The sequence below is a fragment of the Nelusetta ayraudi genome, unplaced genomic scaffold, assembly GCF_046127955.1.
Source record: "Nelusetta ayraudi isolate G7.1 ecotype Tasmania unplaced genomic scaffold, CSIRO-AGI_Nayr_v1 ptg000026l, whole genome shotgun sequence".
NCBI lineage: Eukaryota > Metazoa > Chordata > Actinopteri > Tetraodontiformes > Monacanthidae > Nelusetta > Nelusetta ayraudi.
In genome coordinates, this window is record NW_027466076.1 from 6,072,129 (window position 1) to 6,093,611 (window position 21,483).

The 21,483-nt window shown below is 50.0% G+C and overlaps 1 protein-coding gene across 2 annotated transcripts in view; it reads right to left on the minus strand.

Annotated features, from left to right (window-relative positions):
• Window positions 1-20,820, minus strand: part of npr2 (natriuretic peptide receptor 2) — a 52,231-nt gene extending 31,411 nt beyond the window's left edge. The window contains exons 1-8 of one of the 2 annotated variants that reach the window (XM_076029316.1): window positions 20,414-20,820; window positions 19,692-20,383; window positions 11,761-11,942; window positions 9,276-9,389; window positions 8,801-8,936; window positions 6,488-6,582; window positions 3,183-3,318; window positions 1,845-1,929 (exon numbers count right to left, since the gene is read on the minus strand). In XM_076029316.1, coding sequence (XP_075885431.1) covers window positions 1,845-1,929; window positions 3,183-3,318; window positions 6,488-6,582; window positions 8,801-8,936; window positions 9,276-9,389; window positions 11,761-11,942; window positions 19,692-20,383; window positions 20,414-20,430 — 1,457 coding nt within the window. In that variant the 5' untranslated portion in view covers window positions 20,431-20,820. Of the gene's footprint in view, window positions 1-1,844; window positions 1,930-3,182; window positions 3,319-6,487; window positions 6,583-8,800; window positions 8,937-9,275; window positions 9,390-11,760; window positions 11,943-19,691 lie in introns of both variants that reach the window. The other variant, XM_076029315.1, reaches the window with a different exon arrangement.
• Between the last annotated feature and the right edge of the window lie 663 nt (window positions 20,821-21,483).

Below are 21,483 nucleotides of genomic sequence, written 5' to 3' on the forward strand. Positions count from 1 at the left end.
TGAACAGAACCAGTGATGCTGAGTCACAGCCTGCTGCTCTGTGAATGCTGTGAATGGGTCGGCCCATGGTGTTGCCTGCAGCTGCATAGACGACGACGGTTAAGAACGCTAAATCTACAGAAACTAATGCGAGTTTGCGTTGAAAATAAACGGGACGAGTCAGAAATGACTCGGACGAACCGGGCCGAACCGTTTCATTGTCGAGTACGGGACAATTGTGTATTTTAAGGGACTGCTGGCAACTCTGTGCGAAAGCCAGAGGACGGTCCTGTTTGGCGCCATCGGGCCGCCAACGCACACAGACGCCCCTTGAAGGAAAACTGGAAAACTGGGGGAGGGTGGGGGCAGGGTGGGGGGGGGGGGGTGGAGTGGAGGTAGAGAAAGGTTGATTTTCTTCCATTACACGCAGGCTTGGACCGCCACCTCATCCACTAATGAGGCCAATGATGGCGTGCACCATTAACCTGCCGGGGTTTAATAGAATTCCACTGAGTGCAGATTATGCCACATGGGAGAGCTTTTTTTTTCCACACATCCAGCTGATTGCAGATTACGGCACGGCAAAGACACGCCCGGTGCACAGCGGCCGGCGTTACTGCAAGGAACGCCGCGCCCAAGCCGATGGCATCGGGGGGGCGGGATGGCATTTATTCCTGGCCGAGCCGTCAACACACGCAGTCTGTCTCAGACGTGAACGCCGCCCTTGCTGCGAGCTGATTTTTCGTGGTTTTTTTTGTTTTTTTTGTTGATGTTGTTGCGCGACTCTGCCTGCCAAACAACTTTGAGGGGAGTTGTCTGTCGCTGAATCAAAGAACATTGGATTGGTTTTAAGGCAGCAGCAGCAGCAGCAACAAGGCCACAGTCATTGGGGAGGATATTGGTGCTGGAATGCAGAGACACACCAGTGCGTTGGCACTGCAACCGTGGGGTGAAGCGACCTCGCAACATCACAGGAACAAATTCTCACCATTGTGAAAATAGATGAATAATAACTTTATGAGGTTTTAGAGGTTATTGACCATTTAGCTCGACTGTTCTTTGACTGTAGTTAAAGTTTGACTACTTCCAGAAAAGTAAAAAAAAAAAATAAAAAAAACTGATCCGATGATCTTTGCCCAAAGCCACGGCCCGGTCGAAGCAAACATACAACAAAAAAAAATGATTGACAGTTTTGTGCGGTGAGTTTTCGGGGAAAACCCGCTCGACAAGGCTGAGGAGAAGCTGAGGGAAAGTTGAGGAAAGACATCTCACACCTTCCCTCACCTCCGCGTTCCAACAGTAAAACAAAAGACTCCAGCGAACAAGTCACACATTTCGTTGTTGTCAAAGCGTCGAAGAGTTGCACGCAGCAGGAACCTCGCACAGCGCAGATTTACAGTGTTGGAAACGAGCGTCGTTCTCCCGACTCGGCTTTTGAAAGATTTACGACAGAGCCGTCAGCCAGGAGCGGAGAAACCCGGCCCGCTGGTTCTGTTCCACCGGCAGCGAGTCGGCCGTTGCTCTCCGACGCCGGCGCTTCGGCTGGCGCTCGCCGTCCGTGCTCAAATGAGAATTGCGGCAGGGCCTAATTAGAAGCAGCGTACGAGCTGGTTGGCAGGTCGCGCTGCTGCCCCCCCGCCCCCCCCCCCCCCGTTGCTTTAGCACCGCCACCTGCTGGGGCAACTCTTGTGTAAATATCACCGCCGGCGCCCGTCAACGGGCCAGACCCATAAATCCACTTTCAAACACAGCTCTCCTTGAGAGCAACAATGCCGTTTGTGCTGTTTGTGCCGTCTGCACAGCAGCAGCAGCAGCAGCAGCAGCAGCAACAAAGCCCAAAAAACAAGAGTCGTCTGCAAACTCACCTGTAAATGAGGAAACTGGAGATGCCGAAGATGATGAGCGCCAAGCCCGATCCCACCGCCACGATGCCCAGAACTGGCAGGTGACCTGGAAAAGCAGGAGAGGGACGTGAGAGGTCTCTCTGATGACCAACAGATGTCCACGCTGACGTTTGTTCCCCCACTTCAGGCTGGTGGGAAAAAAACAGAACTAAACGACCGGGACTTCCTGGAGCTCAGCTCGGCGACGCTGCTTTTGCAATCGGCGAGCCGCTGACGCCTACGCAACCTCTCACTGCTCTGCCTGTGCTCAATGAAAAGACCTGCAGTGATACCATTAGCAGTGAGTAGCCAGATAAGCCGACGCTCGCCCCAATAAAAGCAACGTGCTTTCCAGAAAGTCACAGAGGGCTTTCCTGAATTCTTCTGACCGCAGCAACGCTCTATTCTGAGACTGAGATAGGATGATTGACGTCAACAGGGTGCATTCGCACAGGTGGGAGTCGGGACACATTTAGAGCGGCTGGGTGAAACCTCCCCCCCCCCCCAGACGGAGGAAAGAGCCGCCTCAGTCTGCATCCAGGGCTCCGCTCGTACACATTGAAGACGTCAAGGACGACGTCTTGTTTCAACTCAAAGCCACTGGAAGGATTGGAATTGATGCTGATCACACGCTGGTGGTAGAAACTGACAGCCTCACCTCAGATTTTTTGATGAGTCTTTAGTCCGATCCCTTCCAGTATTCCAACTCTGAATATCAACCGGTGGCATTTAGAATGGGTAGCCGAGCCTCTTTGGTACGTTGAAGAGTCGGATCCAGTTGCCTGAACTCAGCCTACAGTAACACAATGGCGACTGACGGACCACCTGATTCCACACTCCCAGTCATTGTCACATCCTGAAGGAATGCAAAATCTGTCCTCTGCATTTGAGCCATCATCCTCTGAGAGAGAGGTGGGCGGTGGTGGTACTGCACCCTGGAATCATCGGCTGATCCAAACCCCCCCCCCCCCCCAAACCCTGAATGCTGAGTGCCAAGCAGGGAGGCAATGGGACCATTTCTTACAGCGGGCATCGAACCCACAACCTCCCAGTCTCAGGTTGGACACTCGACCACTCCAGTTTTCTGGAGTTTTACTACAACATTTCAACAGTTTGTCTGCTGCATGGACTCCTCACTGAGTGACTCTCTGCAGAGGAGCCGCTCTCACAACTCACTGTAAGTGAGTTTGACTCATTTTGCAAATCCGAGTACGTAACCCAGCCAAAGGCTTTGTTTATTTAAAAAAAAAAAAAAAGTACCACAATCCCTCTCTGACTGTCTAGCAGATGGTTTGGATGGGCGGGGGCGGAGTCTCGTACCGTCGTTGCAGGAGGGGTCGTCTGAGGAGAAGACGCAGGGGGGGTTGTCCAGCGGCGGCCCCCCGCTGGGCCACTGGATCTTCTCCGTCGGGGACCACGTGATGTCCTTGGTGGTCCCGTTGTAGTAGGCCACAATCTGCACACACAAGGACCGGCGTCAGCGACGGAGCAGCCGCTGCCGTCCACCTCCCGTCTTTCGGCAGCGGGGAGGAATGTGGACGGGAGTCGGGGGAGTCGTTGCCGTTTCACACAAAAACCACCTCCGTGTTCTCAAACTCGCCAGGTCCATGTCGGAATATTTTCCAGCGCAATTTTACACTCGCGCAGTATTTATGTTGCGGCTAATTATCGCAGGAGCTCGGCGGCGGCTAATTATTTCAAGAGGTTGGCCGGCGTGCTGGAAAAGAACCCCCCCCCCACCACCACCAAACACACCCCGGGGGGGTGTCAACGGTGCTTCTCTGTGTCTCCTGGCAGTGAGTAAAAACAGCTGCTTTCTGGAGGAAAAAACACACACACACACACACACACACACACACTGGTGTGTGTGTTGTGAGGAAGACGCTAGCAGGACAGTGATGCCTGGAAGGTCTCGGTGGTTAAACCAACCGGACCCATCCTCTGGAATCACATGGCGACTGGCTTCAGTTGACTGATCCAAGGTGGAAAATACTAAGCTAGCCTAGCATTTAGCACCAAAACACAGCGTGGCCAAATGTACTATTGTGTTTTATTTTGTTTATTAAAGAAAAAAAAAAGAATAAAAGGCTTGATTTAATTTGAAATACTGCTAAAATGAAATCTCGCACATCTTTTCCGTCTCTTATTGCACCTATCAATGCGAGCCCGTCAAACCACATGATGGCTAATAGGTTGGTGCTATATGAGAGCAGCTGTCCTGCTAGCTCCTTGGCTTATGGACATTACAGTGGCGTGGTTCTGGTTTAGCGCCACAGCACAAGAGATGAAAGGTGCATCCTTCCCAGGAACAAACCTCCCAGGCCTTCAAGTCTTTATCAAGTCCACCATGCAGGATCCCACTTTGGACACTTTGGAACGTTGACCACCCGTCTGCTGTTCACGTCAAAATAAGAGCCGGAGGCAGGCACGTGCACAACCCGCGAGCAAACGGTATCCATCCAGAGAGAACGCACTGGTGGACGGATAACCCTGCCAAACCACGTGACCTGCGCTCTCAATCGAACCGGGGGAGCGAGCAGAGTTTTCCCGCAGCAACCCGAGCCCCCGGCGGCGGCGGAGGCAGCGGCCCTCCCGACAGCGCAGCCTCGTCAGGAGCATCTGCTGCCCTGCTGTGAAACACGACTCCTGGGGTTTTTTTTTAACAAGCCCCAGGGACCTTTTTTTCTTCTTCTTCTTAATGTTTTGCGGGCATGTTGCCACCGTGTCGTCTCCTCCCTGCTGAAAGCTTGAAGGGCCGTCACCGACGCCCCAACAGAGGGTCGACAAAACAACGCCGACCCTCAACCAGCTCTGGTTCTCCCTCATCGACAGATTCCACTAAGAAATCGCCAAAAGAACAACCGCAATGTGCAGTTTCATCACTGGAATACAGCAGAAGTGTCACGGGAAGACTTTTCCCACATTGACACGTCGGCGGACGTTGACCTACGGGGTCACGTGACCAGTTCACTGACCGGTGAAAATGGCGCGTTACGATTGGACGGAGGAGGAGGAGACGGAATATATTTTTCATATTTATTTTGTCATCAAAGAGAAAAATAGAACAAGCATTCTGGACGGCAAACAGCTGCAAACAAACAATCGCATATACGTGACTTTTGTAAATTTCGCCGGACGAGATTTTTTCCCCCGAAAACTACGGCTCCTGCGCTTCACACCACTCAATGGAAACGGTGCCTTGTTTCACCCGATCCAGCAACTAAAGCCGCGTTTCCGTACGCCGATCAATACAAGCGTATGCCACTGACACTGACGAAGAACTCTCTGACTGGAGAGATGCTTGATTTGATGAGGCTGCTGCCGATTCGAGCAGCGCTGGTGAACTGAGACAAGAGCGCCCCCCCCCCCCGCAGTTCTGAAAGAAACTTAGCGGCCGTCCAGTTTAGCTCCTCGCTCGGCTAATCGCTCCTCGTACTCTTACGCGACAGAGATCGTCTAATTATCGCCAATTATGACTGTGATTACGGTCATTTGGCACGCACCTGTCAGTTCACGTCAAAAAACCAGAGTGACAGACGGCCAGAAGGTCGTCCGGCGCTGCACATTTCTCAGCCGAGCGCTGAGGTTTGAGTGCACGGGTGTGCAGTGGTGAAATAACAGCGTGTGCTGTTCGTACACTGAGAACAACAATCACAAAGTGACTGTGGGAACCATAAAGGCTTCACGCCGTTAATACACGGCATACCTGGGGCCATTAAACAGCAGTTGGTGCTGGCGCAGGTTAAACAGCCTGTTGCTGGGAGTGCACATCTCAATCCGACTCTAATATTTTCTCTCACTTTCTTTCACCGACTATGGTCCATGAAACGCCCCTCGGCGAATCAAAAACCCATTTCCTTTCAACTTCCATGCAGAACCGACTGCCATGTTAACATCCAACAATCCACCAGGACAAATCCCTCTGTAAGTCAGACCTGAATATTTCATATTGGAATACGTCTCGCTGCGTTCCCCGGTCTCTGAAAGCTCAAGTTTGACCCGCGCTCCTCTCAAGCGGGCCGCTCGGCGGCTCGGGTCACTCGGCCGCGCCAGCCAGCCAGCCGGCCAATTAGGAGCCGGGGATAAATGAGTCCGGGACATCATGCCGACAGCCTCGGAGGAGCGCTGTGAAACTCTGACTGAAGTCACGTCCAGCTAACCCACTTCGCCTGCACCGGGGAGGAGGGCACGTTGCGTGCGTGGCCGTGTCTGCAGAGCACAGCATGCACTTCTGGGGCTGGTGAAGGAAACCTGATGCTTTCTTTTCGGAAAGAGTCATAATATATTATGTTACTCTTAATCAACTTAATGTCAGAATTGGTCACACTGGACCCTCAACATTATCCAAGCGTTAAAAAATGTCTTCCTGACACAGTTTTCATTGTGAAATGTAACTTCTCAGGAAGAAAAAAAAATGTTGCTTATCAATTAATCATTAATCGATCAATAAGGTCAGCCAACGAACGATTAATGAACTAATCGATAATTTGTATCCTTTGTCAAAAAGCTAACAAGTAAAATCTTGAGGAATTGTGTGAAATGTGAAACAGTATTTTGCAACAACACAACAGTTTGTGGGTGCAGTTTGTGTCCCGGCAACAGATTGGAACATCTCGACCACTCACCCCGTACTCTCCCGTCTCCTGATTCGTCATCGCCCACAGGTCCACGTCGATGTTTCTGGCATTTTTGTCGTCTGTCGTCACCAGGCCGGTCACTCCTAAAAACCAAGGACACGGTCAAGGTCGAGTGCCTGGCTGAGCTGTCAGCATTGGGCTGAAAGATTTATTTTATAACACATTTTTCAACTTGCTCTAAATTCCTTTGACATTTCATGAAAATTGATGTCGACCAACTGCTGATTACATTCAGACGGAGTCACTGGCAGGGATGTCAACGCCACCGCTGCAACATTTCTGGTCGACGCACTTGTTTATTATTTTGCTGAGACAGTTTTGTCTCAACGTCTGTGGGAAGTCCCCTCGAAAAGATTTCAGCAGAATTCCCTGTTTGGAATTGGGAATTTCTTCGTCTGTACCAGCTGCTCTGACAAAGCCATCAGCCACACTTGAGATTTATTTTTTTATTTTTTTTTGCAAAACATTTATTTAAACATAGTGCAAGAACAACAACTTAAAAAAAAAAAAAAAAAAAGAGACTCTGACCTCCAGTAAGCAATAAAATCCAACAGTGGGTAAAACCCCGACCAAGGTAACCGCAAGACTCGCCAAATCTACACAAGTCGAGTGAAACTCTCCAATCTTATTCTCAACTCGTGCCTGTTATTCTTCTCCACTCGCCATCGCTGAGGCGACTTTCTCTCATCTCTCTCATCAAAACTGAAGCAACGGAACCCCAACAGAAACCACTCAGGCTGCCAGCAGAGAAAACACTCACAACTAACAATGAGTGCCAGCACCTGCACCACGAGGCAAATGGATGATGGTGATGATGATGTTGCCGATGATGATGCCATAATTGTTTGTTTTAATCACATTCAGGGAGTTGGCAGTTCTTTAAACAACCAAATTGCTCAACAGAGAAGCTTTAGGGCACCAATCAGCTGCCTCACAGCCTCGGTTTTCACTGCATCTTTGGCCAGCCAGAAATATCACCAAAGCAGAGAGAGAGAGAGAGAACGAGAGACAAAGAGAGAGAGAGAGAGAGAGAGAGAGAGAGAAAGAGAAAGAGAGAGAGAGAGAGAGGGAGAGAAAGAGACAGAGAGAAAGAGAGAGAAAGAGCGAGAGAGAGAGCAGGTCGGCAGGAAGAAGAACCTTAATGTCCTCCTCTCAGTGCTAGCTGATGCTTCGTATCACAGTGCAGTGGGAGAGCACATCACATTTATCCTGATAGGAAATTTGGCGCTATTTTAATTTTTATGAATTTCATTAAAAAAATTTTAAAAAGGTCCAGTGTGAAACACTTGGCTGCATGTATGACTTTTATATTGGTAAAAGCTTAACATGCTGCCCATTACATACATTAAAAATGTATCATCGCAGGACAATGAGTCATTTGCTTTTCTTACCCATAGAACGGTTCTTTTATAGACAGAATATAAAAAATCTCCATAGATCTACAGGAGTCCATTGCTGTGTCTCAATTCAGGTTCTGCACCCTTGAGACCGAGTGTCCTCCGTCTGAAGGAAGCGTTCTTAGAGTTCCCAGCCTAGAAGGACGGACCAAACCCCGCCTCCCCGGTCACCACTCGGGACGGTCTAGCCTTCGGCGTATTTCCTCGTTTCGTCACCGCCGTTCCCTCCTGCTGGCCAGCCCCGGAAGTGACGTTTTCATAGCATCAAGCTAACCATTGGTTCGCCATCTAACGATGCCGTTGAATGTTCAAATAAATAACAAGTGCGTATTTCCGAGTGCGCATTTTGAGCGTCCTAAGCACCCTCGGGAATTGGGACAAGCCTTCGCGTAGTGCGATGACGCAACTTCCTTTCAAAATGCGTACTTCAAGGACGCAGAGCCTGAATTGAGGCACAGCATATTTCCTAGTTAGCCGCCATCTGGCCCCAGCATCTTTCTAAGGAAGCCTGGTGTGGACAATCCAGCTGCCTGACAGCAGAGAGTGTGGTGTTTAGGCTGAACCCTAGGGGGCGTCCTCGAGTAAAGCAACCAATAAGAAGGTGGATGCAGTATCCAGGTTTGTGTCCACAGGCCACCGTACTTCACAGGCAAACTCAGGAGGGGGAAGGAGAATGAAATGCCATCTATAATAAAAATGCAACCGCGTGATGTCGCCGCTTCGTCATCAAAATCTCCAAATATCACACACCGGCCCTTCAGGAGGTTCAGTGTGTAAATTAACTTTATCTGCTCCACCGTCGTGTTGAGAAAGCTGAATTTAAAAAAAGAAACGAGCGGATCGGCGCTAAACGTAAAGTTCCTCTCTCAGTTCAGACGCGTCCGTCCTCATTGCTTTTTCTCACCCCAGATCCGGCGGTTCTGCATCTTCCGGGTGATGCTGATGCCGTCGTTCTGGGCTCCGCCCTCTGCCAGGGTTTCCTCCAGAGCCATCGCATACAGCAAGAATCCATCGTAGAAGCTCCCGGCAATGAAGTCCATCTGCGTGAAGAGCAACACGCCGCGATGAAGACAAACGGAAGCCAAAGAGCAAACAACACACCAATCCCCGTCATTCTTCATGTAAATGATATAGAAAGAACTTGAACTGGATGATTAGCGCTCCCACCCCCACCCCCACCCCGCCGAGTCTCCTCCCCCGCTGAAGCCCAGATGAAAGGGACGAAGCATTTGATGGTGAGCATCACTGTCGGCGCCATCCATCATTAATGGCTGACAATTAGTTTTGCCCAGTGGGGACACAGCGCTGCGGCTGATAAAACATTGAGGAGGCGACGCTCAGCTCAGAGTGTGCGGTGCTTCGGTGGGCTCGCAGCTCACCAGCGATGGCTCTAAATGCACGCCAAAGTCCCTCTGAGCCTTGGCGTGGAGCTTCCTCTGGAACTCCTTGTACTCGGGATTGTCGGGAGCGCGGTACGTGATGACGAACACAGACTGCAGGGGACACAGAGAGAGAGAGAGGGGCAGGGGGGTGGGGGGGAAGGTGCAGAAACAGGGTCAGAAACGACAAACGGCGGCTTCGTAGACTCACACAGACACAACGCGACACCGAGCCTTCAAAAGTGCGTCAGTTGGTGACTAATCTGTGGAATAACGCTGCTCCTCACCGTCTCCGTGGAGGATAAATGGATGAATTCCTGTGTTGCTGTGAGAGCTTTCTGGTGTTAAAACCTCCTGTGTAATGATAACTTCTGGTTCTGGAGTTACAACGGCAGACACATCTGACTTTGTGCCACATGGTATAATACGAGTGGTGTGGCTATATTTTGTATATTTATAATGAGCATCAAACTGGGCAGACAGATGTTCTGTAGTAAAGGATGAGACGGTGCTTTACTTATTTAATTGTACTGGCATTTGCAGATGTTTTATTAAAACTGGGATGCAAGTTAAAAGTGTCTCATTGAAGGAGAAGCTCCAATTATAAACTGGATTATTAGTCCTTCAGCAAAGAAAATATTGTGGTCCTAAAATGATTGACAGCATATAATTACTTTTTTCACAGAAATTGGTTCCAACTTGGTTACAAATTGGAGTGAAAGAAAAAAAAATCCCCCTTTCTGTCAAACTTTCTTCCCCAAGTGACCCTTTGCTAAACTGCAGTTACGCCTGTTATAAAAAATACGTGTTGACATTTCAATGAAGCGCTCCAGTTTTGCTCTTAAATCAAAGTGGTACGTGTCTGCGTTGCTCTTTTAGGCAAGAGCCACTGGAACGCCACCACCAAGTCCCACTTACTGCTGCCGAGGGAAAGACGCAAGGCCGCAAGGAGCCCTGTTATGGATTAGAGTCGTATTAATGGCCCGCCGTCGCGAGAGGGGAGCCAGAACGTGCTCGAGCTGCAGTTAAAGAGGTTCACTCTCGTAGGGAAACACATTCACTCACACACACACTCACTCCAGGGTTCCTACAGGTTTCTTCAAATTAAATTCAAGTCTTTTTAAGACCATGTATATAAAAAAAAAATAAAAAAAATACCCGTTTTTCCAGAACATTCATTTATTCAACAAACAAAACAGCTAGCTGGCTAGCGTCTGCTGCTTTGGGCGCATTAGCAGCTAGCTGGCTAGCTGGTGGGAACCCGGCGGCGATGGAAGGAGTTTGTTCCTTTCCTAGGACATACTTGAACATACTTCCATGTGCTTCGTCGATTTGGCACGAGAGTCCGACGCCTTCACTCCCATTGTTCCGGGTTGAATCCTTGTCGTGCACACAGTGCAGCAAGCCTCAAAAACGTTGTCCGACTTTTTAGACATTTTATCCATCCACGCTGCGTAAAACGTACATTTCCACGTGTTCCCAGCACGAATTAGCTAGCTGCTCGCCTCATCGTTTGTGTCTGTGTTGTGACGCTGTAGCGTGCTTCTTTTTTTTTTAACCGGCAGTTGGCATCCAGCATATTGGTGCATTGACGACAAATGCGGTACAGAGAAGTTACATACGGCACAATTTTTAACACCCAGATATCAAAACAGCCGCTTTTAACCAGACGTTTGCTTCCCTTTGTGACTCTGTCGCGCTAGAACTTCGATAAAATGACAACCACTCACTCCTGACTTGCGCTCCTCTAAATCAGTGATGAATGCGTGTGTGAGCGTGGCCGTCTTCCCCTCCTGCTGCTTCTGCTCTCGCCACACCTGCTTTCAGCTCTGCTAATCAGCGCACCTGCAGCTGCTCCCTGCAATCAGTGCAATCAGCCGCCGCTCCACACTCACTCACTCCTTCTGCCTGATTGATGTCCTGCTTCCTGCTTGTGTAGCGCATTATTCGCCGTAATTCCAGGCAACTCTTGCGCTGCGACGCCCCACCTTGAGGAGGATGGAGGTACAAAACATTCTGTGTTTTAACTGGTCGGTGAACTGGTCACGTGACCCCGCACGTGTAAAAATGAGAATAAAGTGTTTCCATGACATTTTTTTTTGTTGCGATATTCCTGGATATGGATACGTGTGGGAAAACCACCTCGCGAGAGCATCGAAACCTTTCAGCCATGTTTGAGAGGTTTTTCCATGTGGCGCTGACTGATTCTGAGCCTTTTCATGAGCTCGTCATGGCAAGAAAATCCTGCACATTAAACAATTTCCTTGCACGGATGGATCTCACTGTGTTTTAAAGCTGTTTATTCACACTTGCATTACTTTAAGAGGAGTCAACGTTGAAATAAACTGTGGATTTTTCAAACATAATTGAAACGTTGGGGGTTTGAGTGAGTTGCTATTAAAAAAAACAACAAGCTCAGAGATACAAATAAATCAGACATAGAATGGATTGATGATGATCCCAACGAGTCGAGCGGTAAACGCACCTTGAAGACGTTGATGGGGTCGAGTAACTCCATGTCGGACTTCTGCCAGGGTTTGCCCTCCGTCAGGCTCTCGGCATACACGTCCAGGTAGAAGATGGCGTAGTTTTCCGGGTCCTGGATCTCACTTTGGAACAGCTTCATGATGTTCAGGAAGGTGTCCAGGGGGCCGCAGATGTACACGACTGCAGACACAGGAAGAGGAGAAATGCTCACCACTTTTGTCCTCTGCGCCCTCCAAGGGGATTTTATCCTGTCCGTCCTAAAGCTAAATGCTAAAGCTAGACGCTAAAGCCTAAGTTTACTCCGCTGCCGTGGTTTTGCAAAAACACGTCGTGACTTTTCTTCAGCCGAGTCGTCTCTTTCTTGTTTAAACACTACACAACACTCGATCCCTTGCCCCCAGAAACAAGTTGTGTGCTCCTAACAGACGGGATGTGGAGTTGGGGAAGCAGCTGCGACTGCACCACCAGCCTGCAAGCTAGAAATCGCTGTCGGCACATTTCTGCTTTAGACCCTTTTAATGTTTTCAGTCGCAAACGTTGCTGTTTCAGAATTCAGAAGTGGGTTCCTGCTCCTCACGGCTTAGGGACAGTCGAGTGTACACGGATGACAATAAGGTCTGAGAACCTCAAACACACAGTGAGTTTAGTGCGGAGCTCTTTCAAAGAGCCAATCCCCTCGATGAGTTCACGGAACAATCGGCCGATGCATTTCTGCTCGTCACGTGAGCACATCGCCGCAGCCATGAGCGCCGTTGCCAACTATGTTCTGGCAAATACGACGATTTTCCAGACCCTCAAGAAAAGAAGTACAGCCACCACGTCTGGACGTTGCAACAATAAAGAAATTCACAACACAAATGTTTGAGTGTGAGCTGTGTGTTTTCACATTGGGGCCACTTATGTGGACGGATATAACAAAACAAAAAGAAAGTTCATTCCTGTTCTGTGAATGCATGTGAATTTCATGGCGGAGATGCACACAACCCAACGCACGCTGGAGCGTCAATCTAAACACTGCAACCCAGCAAGCAGACAATGTAAACAACATCCAGGTTAGCCGACAAAAATCAAAACATGCCTATATGTATGTGTGTATATATATATATATGTATATATACATATGTATATATATATATATATATATATACATATATATAACAAGCGATGAACACATTTGCATAAAATGAGAAGTGAACATCATTTACATACAGATACCTGGAACACAATGCGTGAACACCTGCACCAGCATTCATTGGCATCGAGGTCGTTCTCGGCCTTCACCTCCCCGATGCCGCCGGCGCTCTGAACCAACATGCAGCATTATTTCCAGTGGTGTGTCAGGGCCGCCTGCCACCAGGCCCTTTCACTTTGCAGACGTTTCTTCATGAGTTTGAGCCGCCGCAGCCGCCGCTGCTGCTGCTGCTGCTCAGACCCCGAGCTGCACCTCCACCTCCTCCTCCTCCTCCTCCTTCCCCTCCTCCTCCGCCTCCTCTAGCGGGGCACCCCGTGCCAAGGGAGCCCTGCTCTGGCCTGGTGGACCTCTCCCAAGGTAAACACGCAGCGCAGCCGGGGGAAAATGCTGTAGTGGGCCGGCAGTAAATGGGCCCCGCTCAAGGCTCCGCTTTACACACAAGATCATTAAACTGTTGAGTACAAGCCGTTCCACAGCACACATCGCCCTGCGCTCCATCTCAAATCATCCTGGTGTTTTTGCACAGAAGACCGAAAATAATATCACCGTCAGACACTTTGAAAGCTTTTCACCTCAATTCACTTTGTCTGGAACTGAATGCAGCACAAACACGATGTCCTCACAAGACATTCATAGGGAGAGACCCCAGTCCTTCCATTCACTGTCAAACACACTATACACACTTTTTCTAATGAAATCTGACAATTAAAAAAAAAACTTTATGCAACACGTCCTACATGCACACGTCCAGTCGGGGGTGTCATTCTTTCAAACACACACACACACTGGTGCACATTATGTGCTCCAGTTGCGTCAGGAAGAGAGAAGCTGGGCAGGCTGAAGCTTCCAGAACCAGAACACGCAGTGAGGAAAGACTCTGAGTTTTCACTCCTGGCTGCGGCCCCGTTGGAAAACTTTTTAATTGGTCAGGGTTCGCAGATCTGAATTCCTGCAGACGGATCCTCGAAAACCGACGGCGTTGGTGCGCGCGTTTCACCAACAGGGGGTGAGTCGCTCACGCCCGACTGTTGCCCCCCCCCCTGATTGGATTATGCTGGATTTTGAAATGTGATACTGCATCCTGTTTGTCTTGCTGGGGATTATCCTCTCGCCCCACTGTGTCTCTGTCATGCTCCAAACAATCTGAGGGGTTTTTCTTCTTTTTTTTTTTTACCTCGCTGTTGAAAGCACATGACTCAAATCCATATCTCTCCCAGGGGAAGAACTTGGAAAGGCTGAACCCATGAAAGAAACATGAAGGTCTCGCAGCACGTATCACACCCAGCCTCCTCCGCCGTCCAATAAAACAGGGCGGCTGTGATTGAGCAGATGCGCCGGCTTTGGCTGGATGGCGAAGAAAACCTTCTTTCACCACCTACCAAATGCAAACCACATGAATCCAGCAGGACAAAAGAAATGTTTCAGAGCCCAGTGTTCCTCCTGCACTCGCCCAGCTGTGATTTTTTTTCCCCCCGTCCATCGGGTGCCAATAACAAACTGAAGAGCATGAAAGCATGATTGCTGGCGGGAGCGAGGCTCAGCCAATATGGAACAATGTGGAAAAGAAGGAAAATAAAAAAATACTGTGACAGACACGTCAAGGCAGCGCATTACCCCCACGCGCAGCCATCGTTTCTAAAGTGAAAGCGGTGTTTGGAGGTCGCCGGAGTGATTTATCGTCCTCCGGCTTTGAACTGCACACACAGCCGCAGCACCGCACCGGGGGAACCGCTTCAAAATGACACGTGCTTGCAAGAAAAACCCAAAGTTTTAGGGTCAAACTGCGGAGGAGTTGATAGAGAAAAGACCCTCGGGCAGCGACAGGGTAGGTCAGCGGATGATGAAGTGCCACATGGTAACACTGAAGCACAGCTAGTTCACTGAAACACCATCACTCTTATCAGGAAACACAATGGGATGGCAGTGAGGTGGGAACAGAGCAACAAGCCAGACAGGAAGTGACGCGACTCTAAACACACCACCAACCTCCAGATAGATTTCATTTCAGTTCCGTGCTCGACTTCAGGAGTGTGTTTACACACGAAACTATCCAGCAAGCCATCGAACAGGTAGCGGCACTGGTGCAATGGTGAAGTGACTGCACTTGAAATATTGCCGTCCATCAGGAGCTGCGTTTCCATCACGCCGACAATCACACCAAACCGAAATATGGCCATAACAAAAGTGCTGATGGAATCAGCTCGACTCAAATTACGGCTGGAAGGTTTTGAGGCTCTCATCAGGTGGTTTTCCCACATGTATCCATGTAGAGGAATATCGCAATAGTGTCATGGAAACACTTTTTTGGCATCGACGTACGGGGTCACGGGACCAGTTCACTTTTTAACCAGAATTACGGCTGAAGATCTTCACACCACTCAATGGAAACACCTGCAAATTGCATTTGAAATATTGCTTTTATTTTGTATGGAACTGTGATGGAAACGCAGCTAGTGACTCATCATCGACATGCGGCTGCGATTCTCAACTTGCACGGTGTGACTGGTGCTTTTTGCTCCTTGCTGGCTGCTTTGCTGACCGTATCTAACGTGCAGCACAGGTCCACCACAGACTGTGGGACTGCAATCAACCCCATCACCAGTATCCAAGACAGTCTTTGATTGACAGTGTGCAACAGCCTGTGCTTGCAATCACTTGATTTCTTGCTCACCTTTCAACGCAACATTATTTGGCGTCTCTGCCAATCAATCCCGCCCAAAAATGTAAAACAGTGAAGATCAAGGTTTTTTATTTTGCCACAGTTCCTTTCTCGACCTTTTTGCTTTATAAATTTTGATTTAGCGCCACTAAAGACCAGCGAGCTCAAGTCAGCGACTCAATTCCAGACATTCACACCTTACACACAGCAACGCAACGACGCGTTTGATGTTTCACTCGACGGCAGCGGCGTCCATGAAACCTCACATTTCCAAAGCACGGGGAGGCGTGCGCGTGGGAAGCGTGGCAGGAAGGCTTTCTCCTATTTTCAAAGAGTCGTCCTGGTGTCAAAGATAAAACGCATCCCTCGAGTGCCTCCAATTAATCTTTGAGCTCCAAAGAACATTCAAACCAGGCCTGCGCCGTCTTCTACGGCACCGTTTCCAGGGATTCAACACGAGTTACTCGGCAAACTGGGGTTGCTTCACTTTTCCCCTCACCTCAAAGAGCCAGCAAGCTAAATGTTATCTATGGAATAACAGCGAGGTGGACGGCAGGTCGAGACAAGCTTGGAAAAAACAGAAGGCAAAAAAAAAACAACAACAAGGAAACATTGGTTTCTCTGACCTCCAGCCTCTGCCACAGCTCCATCATTCTTCTGCTGGAGGGTCAGGGTGGGGGTTGGGTATTGGGGTAGGGTTTGGGATGGGTGAAGGGGGGGGGGGGTGGTTTGGCAGTTTGCACTTTTCACCTCTATCCACTGCAGCCGAACCCTCCCTTCCATTCTAACTTCACACTCTACTCATTGTGTTATTTGTTGCTGCCGTTACTGTAATGACAGAGAAACACGTTTTAAACTGTTTGTGAGCGGCTGTGCCAGAAACCCCAATCAGATTTAGTGGTTTTTGAGATGCCTCCAACAACGGTTGCCTCCAAGTGTTCCCACTGCGAGGAGATAAAAAACAAAAGAAAATAGCAACGTAGCACTGACTGGCAGAGGTGGATGCAGGTCTCAACACTCGGCACACTTTTTTAGTTCTTTTCATTAACGGTCCTGATTTTTCATATGTTGCACCCTCCCTGAGGTTGGAAGAGGGGAAAAAACCCTCAGAGAGTGGAATCAACCCCTGGCTGGGGGCGTTGCCACTGATCCCAGAGAGGTTTCACTGCCCTCTGTGACATCACAAAGGGCTGGTTTTCAGCAGACATCTTCCAAAAGGTCACGTGCGTGCAAAAGAAGGTGAAGGCCAGACTTCTGTCACTCCTGGTTGGTTCATGAACACAGACGCTCATTTAAATTTAATTTTAATGTTCATTTTTTGTTTGTTTGTTTGTTTGCTTTACAAGCACTGTGTTCCCTTGTCTCTGTTTCTTTAACAGAAAAAGTAATGATTGGGAAACTATGAGCTCCTCCTAGGATTTCTGGTCTGACTGGTACAGTGAAGGTTAACATTAACTTCTGCCTCACGACAACGTGTCCTCCACAATCATTTTCTCACGTCTTTATTTTCTCATCTCTAATTTTGGTCAATTTTGCAAAGAGATACACGGCAAAATATGCCGACGCTCACATGCAGAAAGAAAAACAAAATACTTTATTTCTCCCCCAGGTGTCAACTGAGACTAATGAAGGCCTGGAGCAGAGGCGGAGGGAAGCCGGTGGCTCTCCCCAAAGTTCAAAGACACAACCACTCATCTGCCAAACTCCCTTTTCTCTAATCAACAGGCTGCATCTTGTCACCGCTCCGTGCGGTTGTGGGCCGACGGTCCTGCGTCATTAGTGGTTCCTGACGATGCAACAGACTTTCGTGGGAAGACAAGACAAAACACACACACTGCACCGTGTGAGTTCACTTGCCCTGGAAACACGCTAACCTGGGACCTTTTCTCTCATTGTAAACCAGGGGTGACCAAACTGTTTTCATTGGTGGCAAATAAAGGTCATCTGAAAAGACCCGCGGGCCAACACCGGCGACCAGCGGTGGAGATCGCCATGGTTGGGGTCCTGCTGAGATCGCGTCGGGGAGTCCAGCGGTGCAGATTGAAGAATTCCGAATCAGTCGGCGGGCCGGATTTGGCCCGCGGGCCGGACTTTGGGCATGCCTGCTGTAAACCTTTCAGAACAGTCAATGTTCATCAGACGTTCTTGTGAAACCAACGCAGGCAGCAGGGCCTCCTTGCATCTTCAGTCAATGAAGATCTACGGCGGCTCTCTGGTGCACCTGACAGGTTGAAACAGTGCAGGTGGGACTCAGCGACACCTCACCTCATAATGTTTCCTCTTTGAAATTATAGCCATGACTGCAATGAGCTTCACTCCGGGGTTTGAACCTTCACATGCACAGGAGGCGTGGAAACCACGACCACAGTGAGGCTCAGTCACTACCAGATACTGAAAAAAGGGTCTGGAACACTCAAACACCTTATTGCACTTTTTGTTTTTTTGTTTTTTAATTCTAAAAAAAAATATGTCTATGCAGCCTGCGTATTATCAGAGCAATGAGAGGGTTTGAACTGGTTTCAATCACCAGCGTGCGACCTCAGGGTGAAAACATCCGGGACGAGGCAAAAAAACAAGAGAAAAAAACGATGACAGATGACGCAGCGGTGTCTCCCCTCGCACGCACACAGCAGCTGCGGCCGCACGAGCCGCCGCGCACGCCTGCAGACACACAATTAACTTTTCAAAGCGGCGCCAATCATTAAGTCCGCCCCACGCTGCTCAACTTAATCACACTCGGGGAGGGGACGGCGAGGAGTGATTTAGCCGCCGCTGGAAGTGCGGCTCCGAGCGCTCCGAGGAGAGGAGGGAACCACTTCATCACCGTTTGAGATTTAACAAAGAAAAGTTGCCATTTTGCACATGGAAGACAATTTCTTGTGATTTCACACGTTGACTCATCTCAGTCTTTTTCTCTCGTTCCTCCATCATCCCCCCGTCCGTCCACAGTTTTCAGACAGAAGCTCTTGCTTGCACTTTAAAAGATAAAAAGCTCTCCTGGGTCACCAGAACTGAGATTAATATCACGCCCCCAGATCCCCCACCCAACCTCCCACATTTTTACTATAAACCCTTAAATTGCTATTTGTGCTCTTCAGAGGCAGCAGGCACATTTACTTGTTTGTGTGTTTGATGTTCTGACAGTTTTAATTCCACCGCCCGTTCGGCGAGGTCACGCTTGGAAGTGGTCATAATCTCAATGGAGTTTGTTGTGTTTGTGTGTTTGTTTGCTGCTCGCTCGCTTCCTATGTCTGCTTCGACACGCTTCCTCATTAAACTCCAGGCCCATTCTGTGAACTTAATCAACTTAATCCATCCTAATAATGAGGTGAAGCCTGGCTCAGCTTCTGAACGCTTTAATGAGCAGTGAACTAAGCAGTTGAAAGAACTTAAAGGAGTGCGCGTGGACACACACACACACACACACACACACACACACACACACACACACACACAGCGTCTTGCCCTGACCCCCCCCCCCCCCCCCCCCTTTAAAGACGCAGGTGGTGGTCTCTCTCTTCCAGCAGTAAACTAGCAGCAGCAGCGCTGAACTGCCCAAAGCTTTAACATTCCTTTATAATAAGTCAGGGATAAACAGGCCTTTCCCTGTTGCCCACAGCAGTCCACATCTGTTTGAACACACACACACACACACACACACACACACACACACACACACACACACACACACACACACACACACAGACAGACAGACAGATCACCCTTTGTAAAGCCTTAAATACAGATGTATCGTCCCTGACTGCAGGAGGCAGAGGTCGGCGGATGAGCGCATCATTTACTCCCCCGAGGAGAGTGAGAGAGAGAGAGACATTGAGAGAGAGAGAGAGAGAGAGAGAGAGAGAGAGAGAGAGAGAGAGAGAGAGAGAGAAGTGTCAATCAGCCCGAGGGGGCGACCACACCGCTTTACTACAATCCCCCCCTCACACACACACACACACACACACCGTATTCTCTGTGCTGTGAGATTGCGCAAAATGTGCGCCCACCCAGCCAACAGCACCAACACAAAGCCAAACTCCCAGCAACAAGAACAACAACAAAAAAAAACCCAACTCACTTCTGCCGTGCTCCTTCATGAAGGTGATGAGGTCCTTGTAGTACTTGTAGTCGTCCTCGTAGGGCTGCGCCTCCACCGTGACGTTCATCTCCACCTTGAGGTTCTGGTAGATGCCCTCGGACAGGAAGTAGTGCGGTCGGTCGTCGTGGCGCAGGTCGTGGAAGATGACCACGGCGCGCGACGTCCAGTTGAAGTGCGTGTGCAGCGCGTTGGCGAAGTCGCCCAGCTTGGTGGTGGAGGGCCCGCTGCGCACGATGGTGCGGAACTCGTCGCGCTTGTCGAAGCCGTACGCGGGCCCGCCGGCGGTGATGAGCGGCAGCTTCCAGTGCGAGGCGAAGCGCGCCACCGAGGCCAGCGGGTACACGCAGCCCGGTCCGAAGAAGGCGTCCGGCCGGATGTAGAGTTTGGCGTCCACCACAAGCACCTGCGCGCGGCTCTCGGCGCACGAGCCCGCCACGGGGTCCTCGGTGCTGTAGTTGCGGATGCTGACGCTGCGCCCGAGCAGCAGCCCGTGCTTGCTGTGCAGGTCCTCGTGCGCCATGAGGATGGCCGGGAAGGCGCGCGGCAGGGCCCACGGGTACTTGTGGTGGTTGTCGGGCAGCATCACCGCCACCGTGATGTTGGCCGAGCAGCCGCGCGGCGCGCAGCACGAGAGCAGCAGCGCCAGCGCCGCCGCCGCGAGCAGGCAGCAGCTTCTTCTGCTGCTGTTACTGCTGCTGCACCCCCCCATGGAGCCCATGTCGGCGCGTGCCGCCGCCGGCTGCTGCGCGCGGATCCCCGTCGGGAGTGAGAGGAGTGCTGCTGCTGAGGAGCAGGAGGAGGAGGAGGAGGAGGAGAAGGCACGAGGCCCACGGTGGCGACCCGAGTCCGGACCACAAGCATCCGCGTCCCGCCTCGGTACCTGGCCACTGGAGCTGCTCGCTGGCTCTGGTTGTCGGTTGGCTTGAAGCAAAGAAAAGTCAAAGAAAGTGGAGAAAATGCGTCATCCTGCTGCGCCAGTGCGGGTGCGCCATGCGTAAAAAGTGCGTTAGGATGAGTTGAGGAAGGCAGGAGGACGACAAGAAGAAGCTCAGCGCAACGCAGCCCTTCGCTCCGCTGCTCTCTCGCTGACTGACTGACTGAGACTGGCTGAGTGAGTGAGTGAGTGAGTCCATCCATCCACAAGACTGCAACTTAAATCAGAGCGGAGCGGTGCAGCCCTCTGCTCGGCCCCCACACGTCACACACTGCGAGGAGAGGCAGAGAGCCGCGGCTAATGTGTTGACCAGCAGCCTGCAGAATAGACTCACTAGTTGGAAAATAGTGGGAATTATTCCATATATACTTATATATATTACTGTGACTGACTTCACACGCGTCATCTCTTTTCATCAGCCTTGATCAAACCTGTCCGACTCTTTCATGGCTGTCCGTCAAACCATTGCAAGCTTTTTTACAAGTTTGTGAGATTTGTAATCAGAAGCAAAATGAAGAAATAAAACAATGACGGTTTACAGGACACGTTTGTTCAAGGCAGCGGGTTCGTCCGATACGGCGCGACACAAAAACATATCAGCCGGTCTTGGTCGCCACCTGGTGGCCATCGTTCGGCACTATATTGATATTTTAACGTTTACCTTTTTTCTTTTTCCCAACGCTTGAGCGTCAGAACTCTGAGAAAGTTGGGACAGATTGGGATCTGGATGCCACCAAAAATATGTTTTGTTAATGTCGATCATTGAACCGACATTCAAAAAAAAATCATCCAGATTAAAGATAATCACAGAATGATGTTTGGTGTTCACTCAGACTG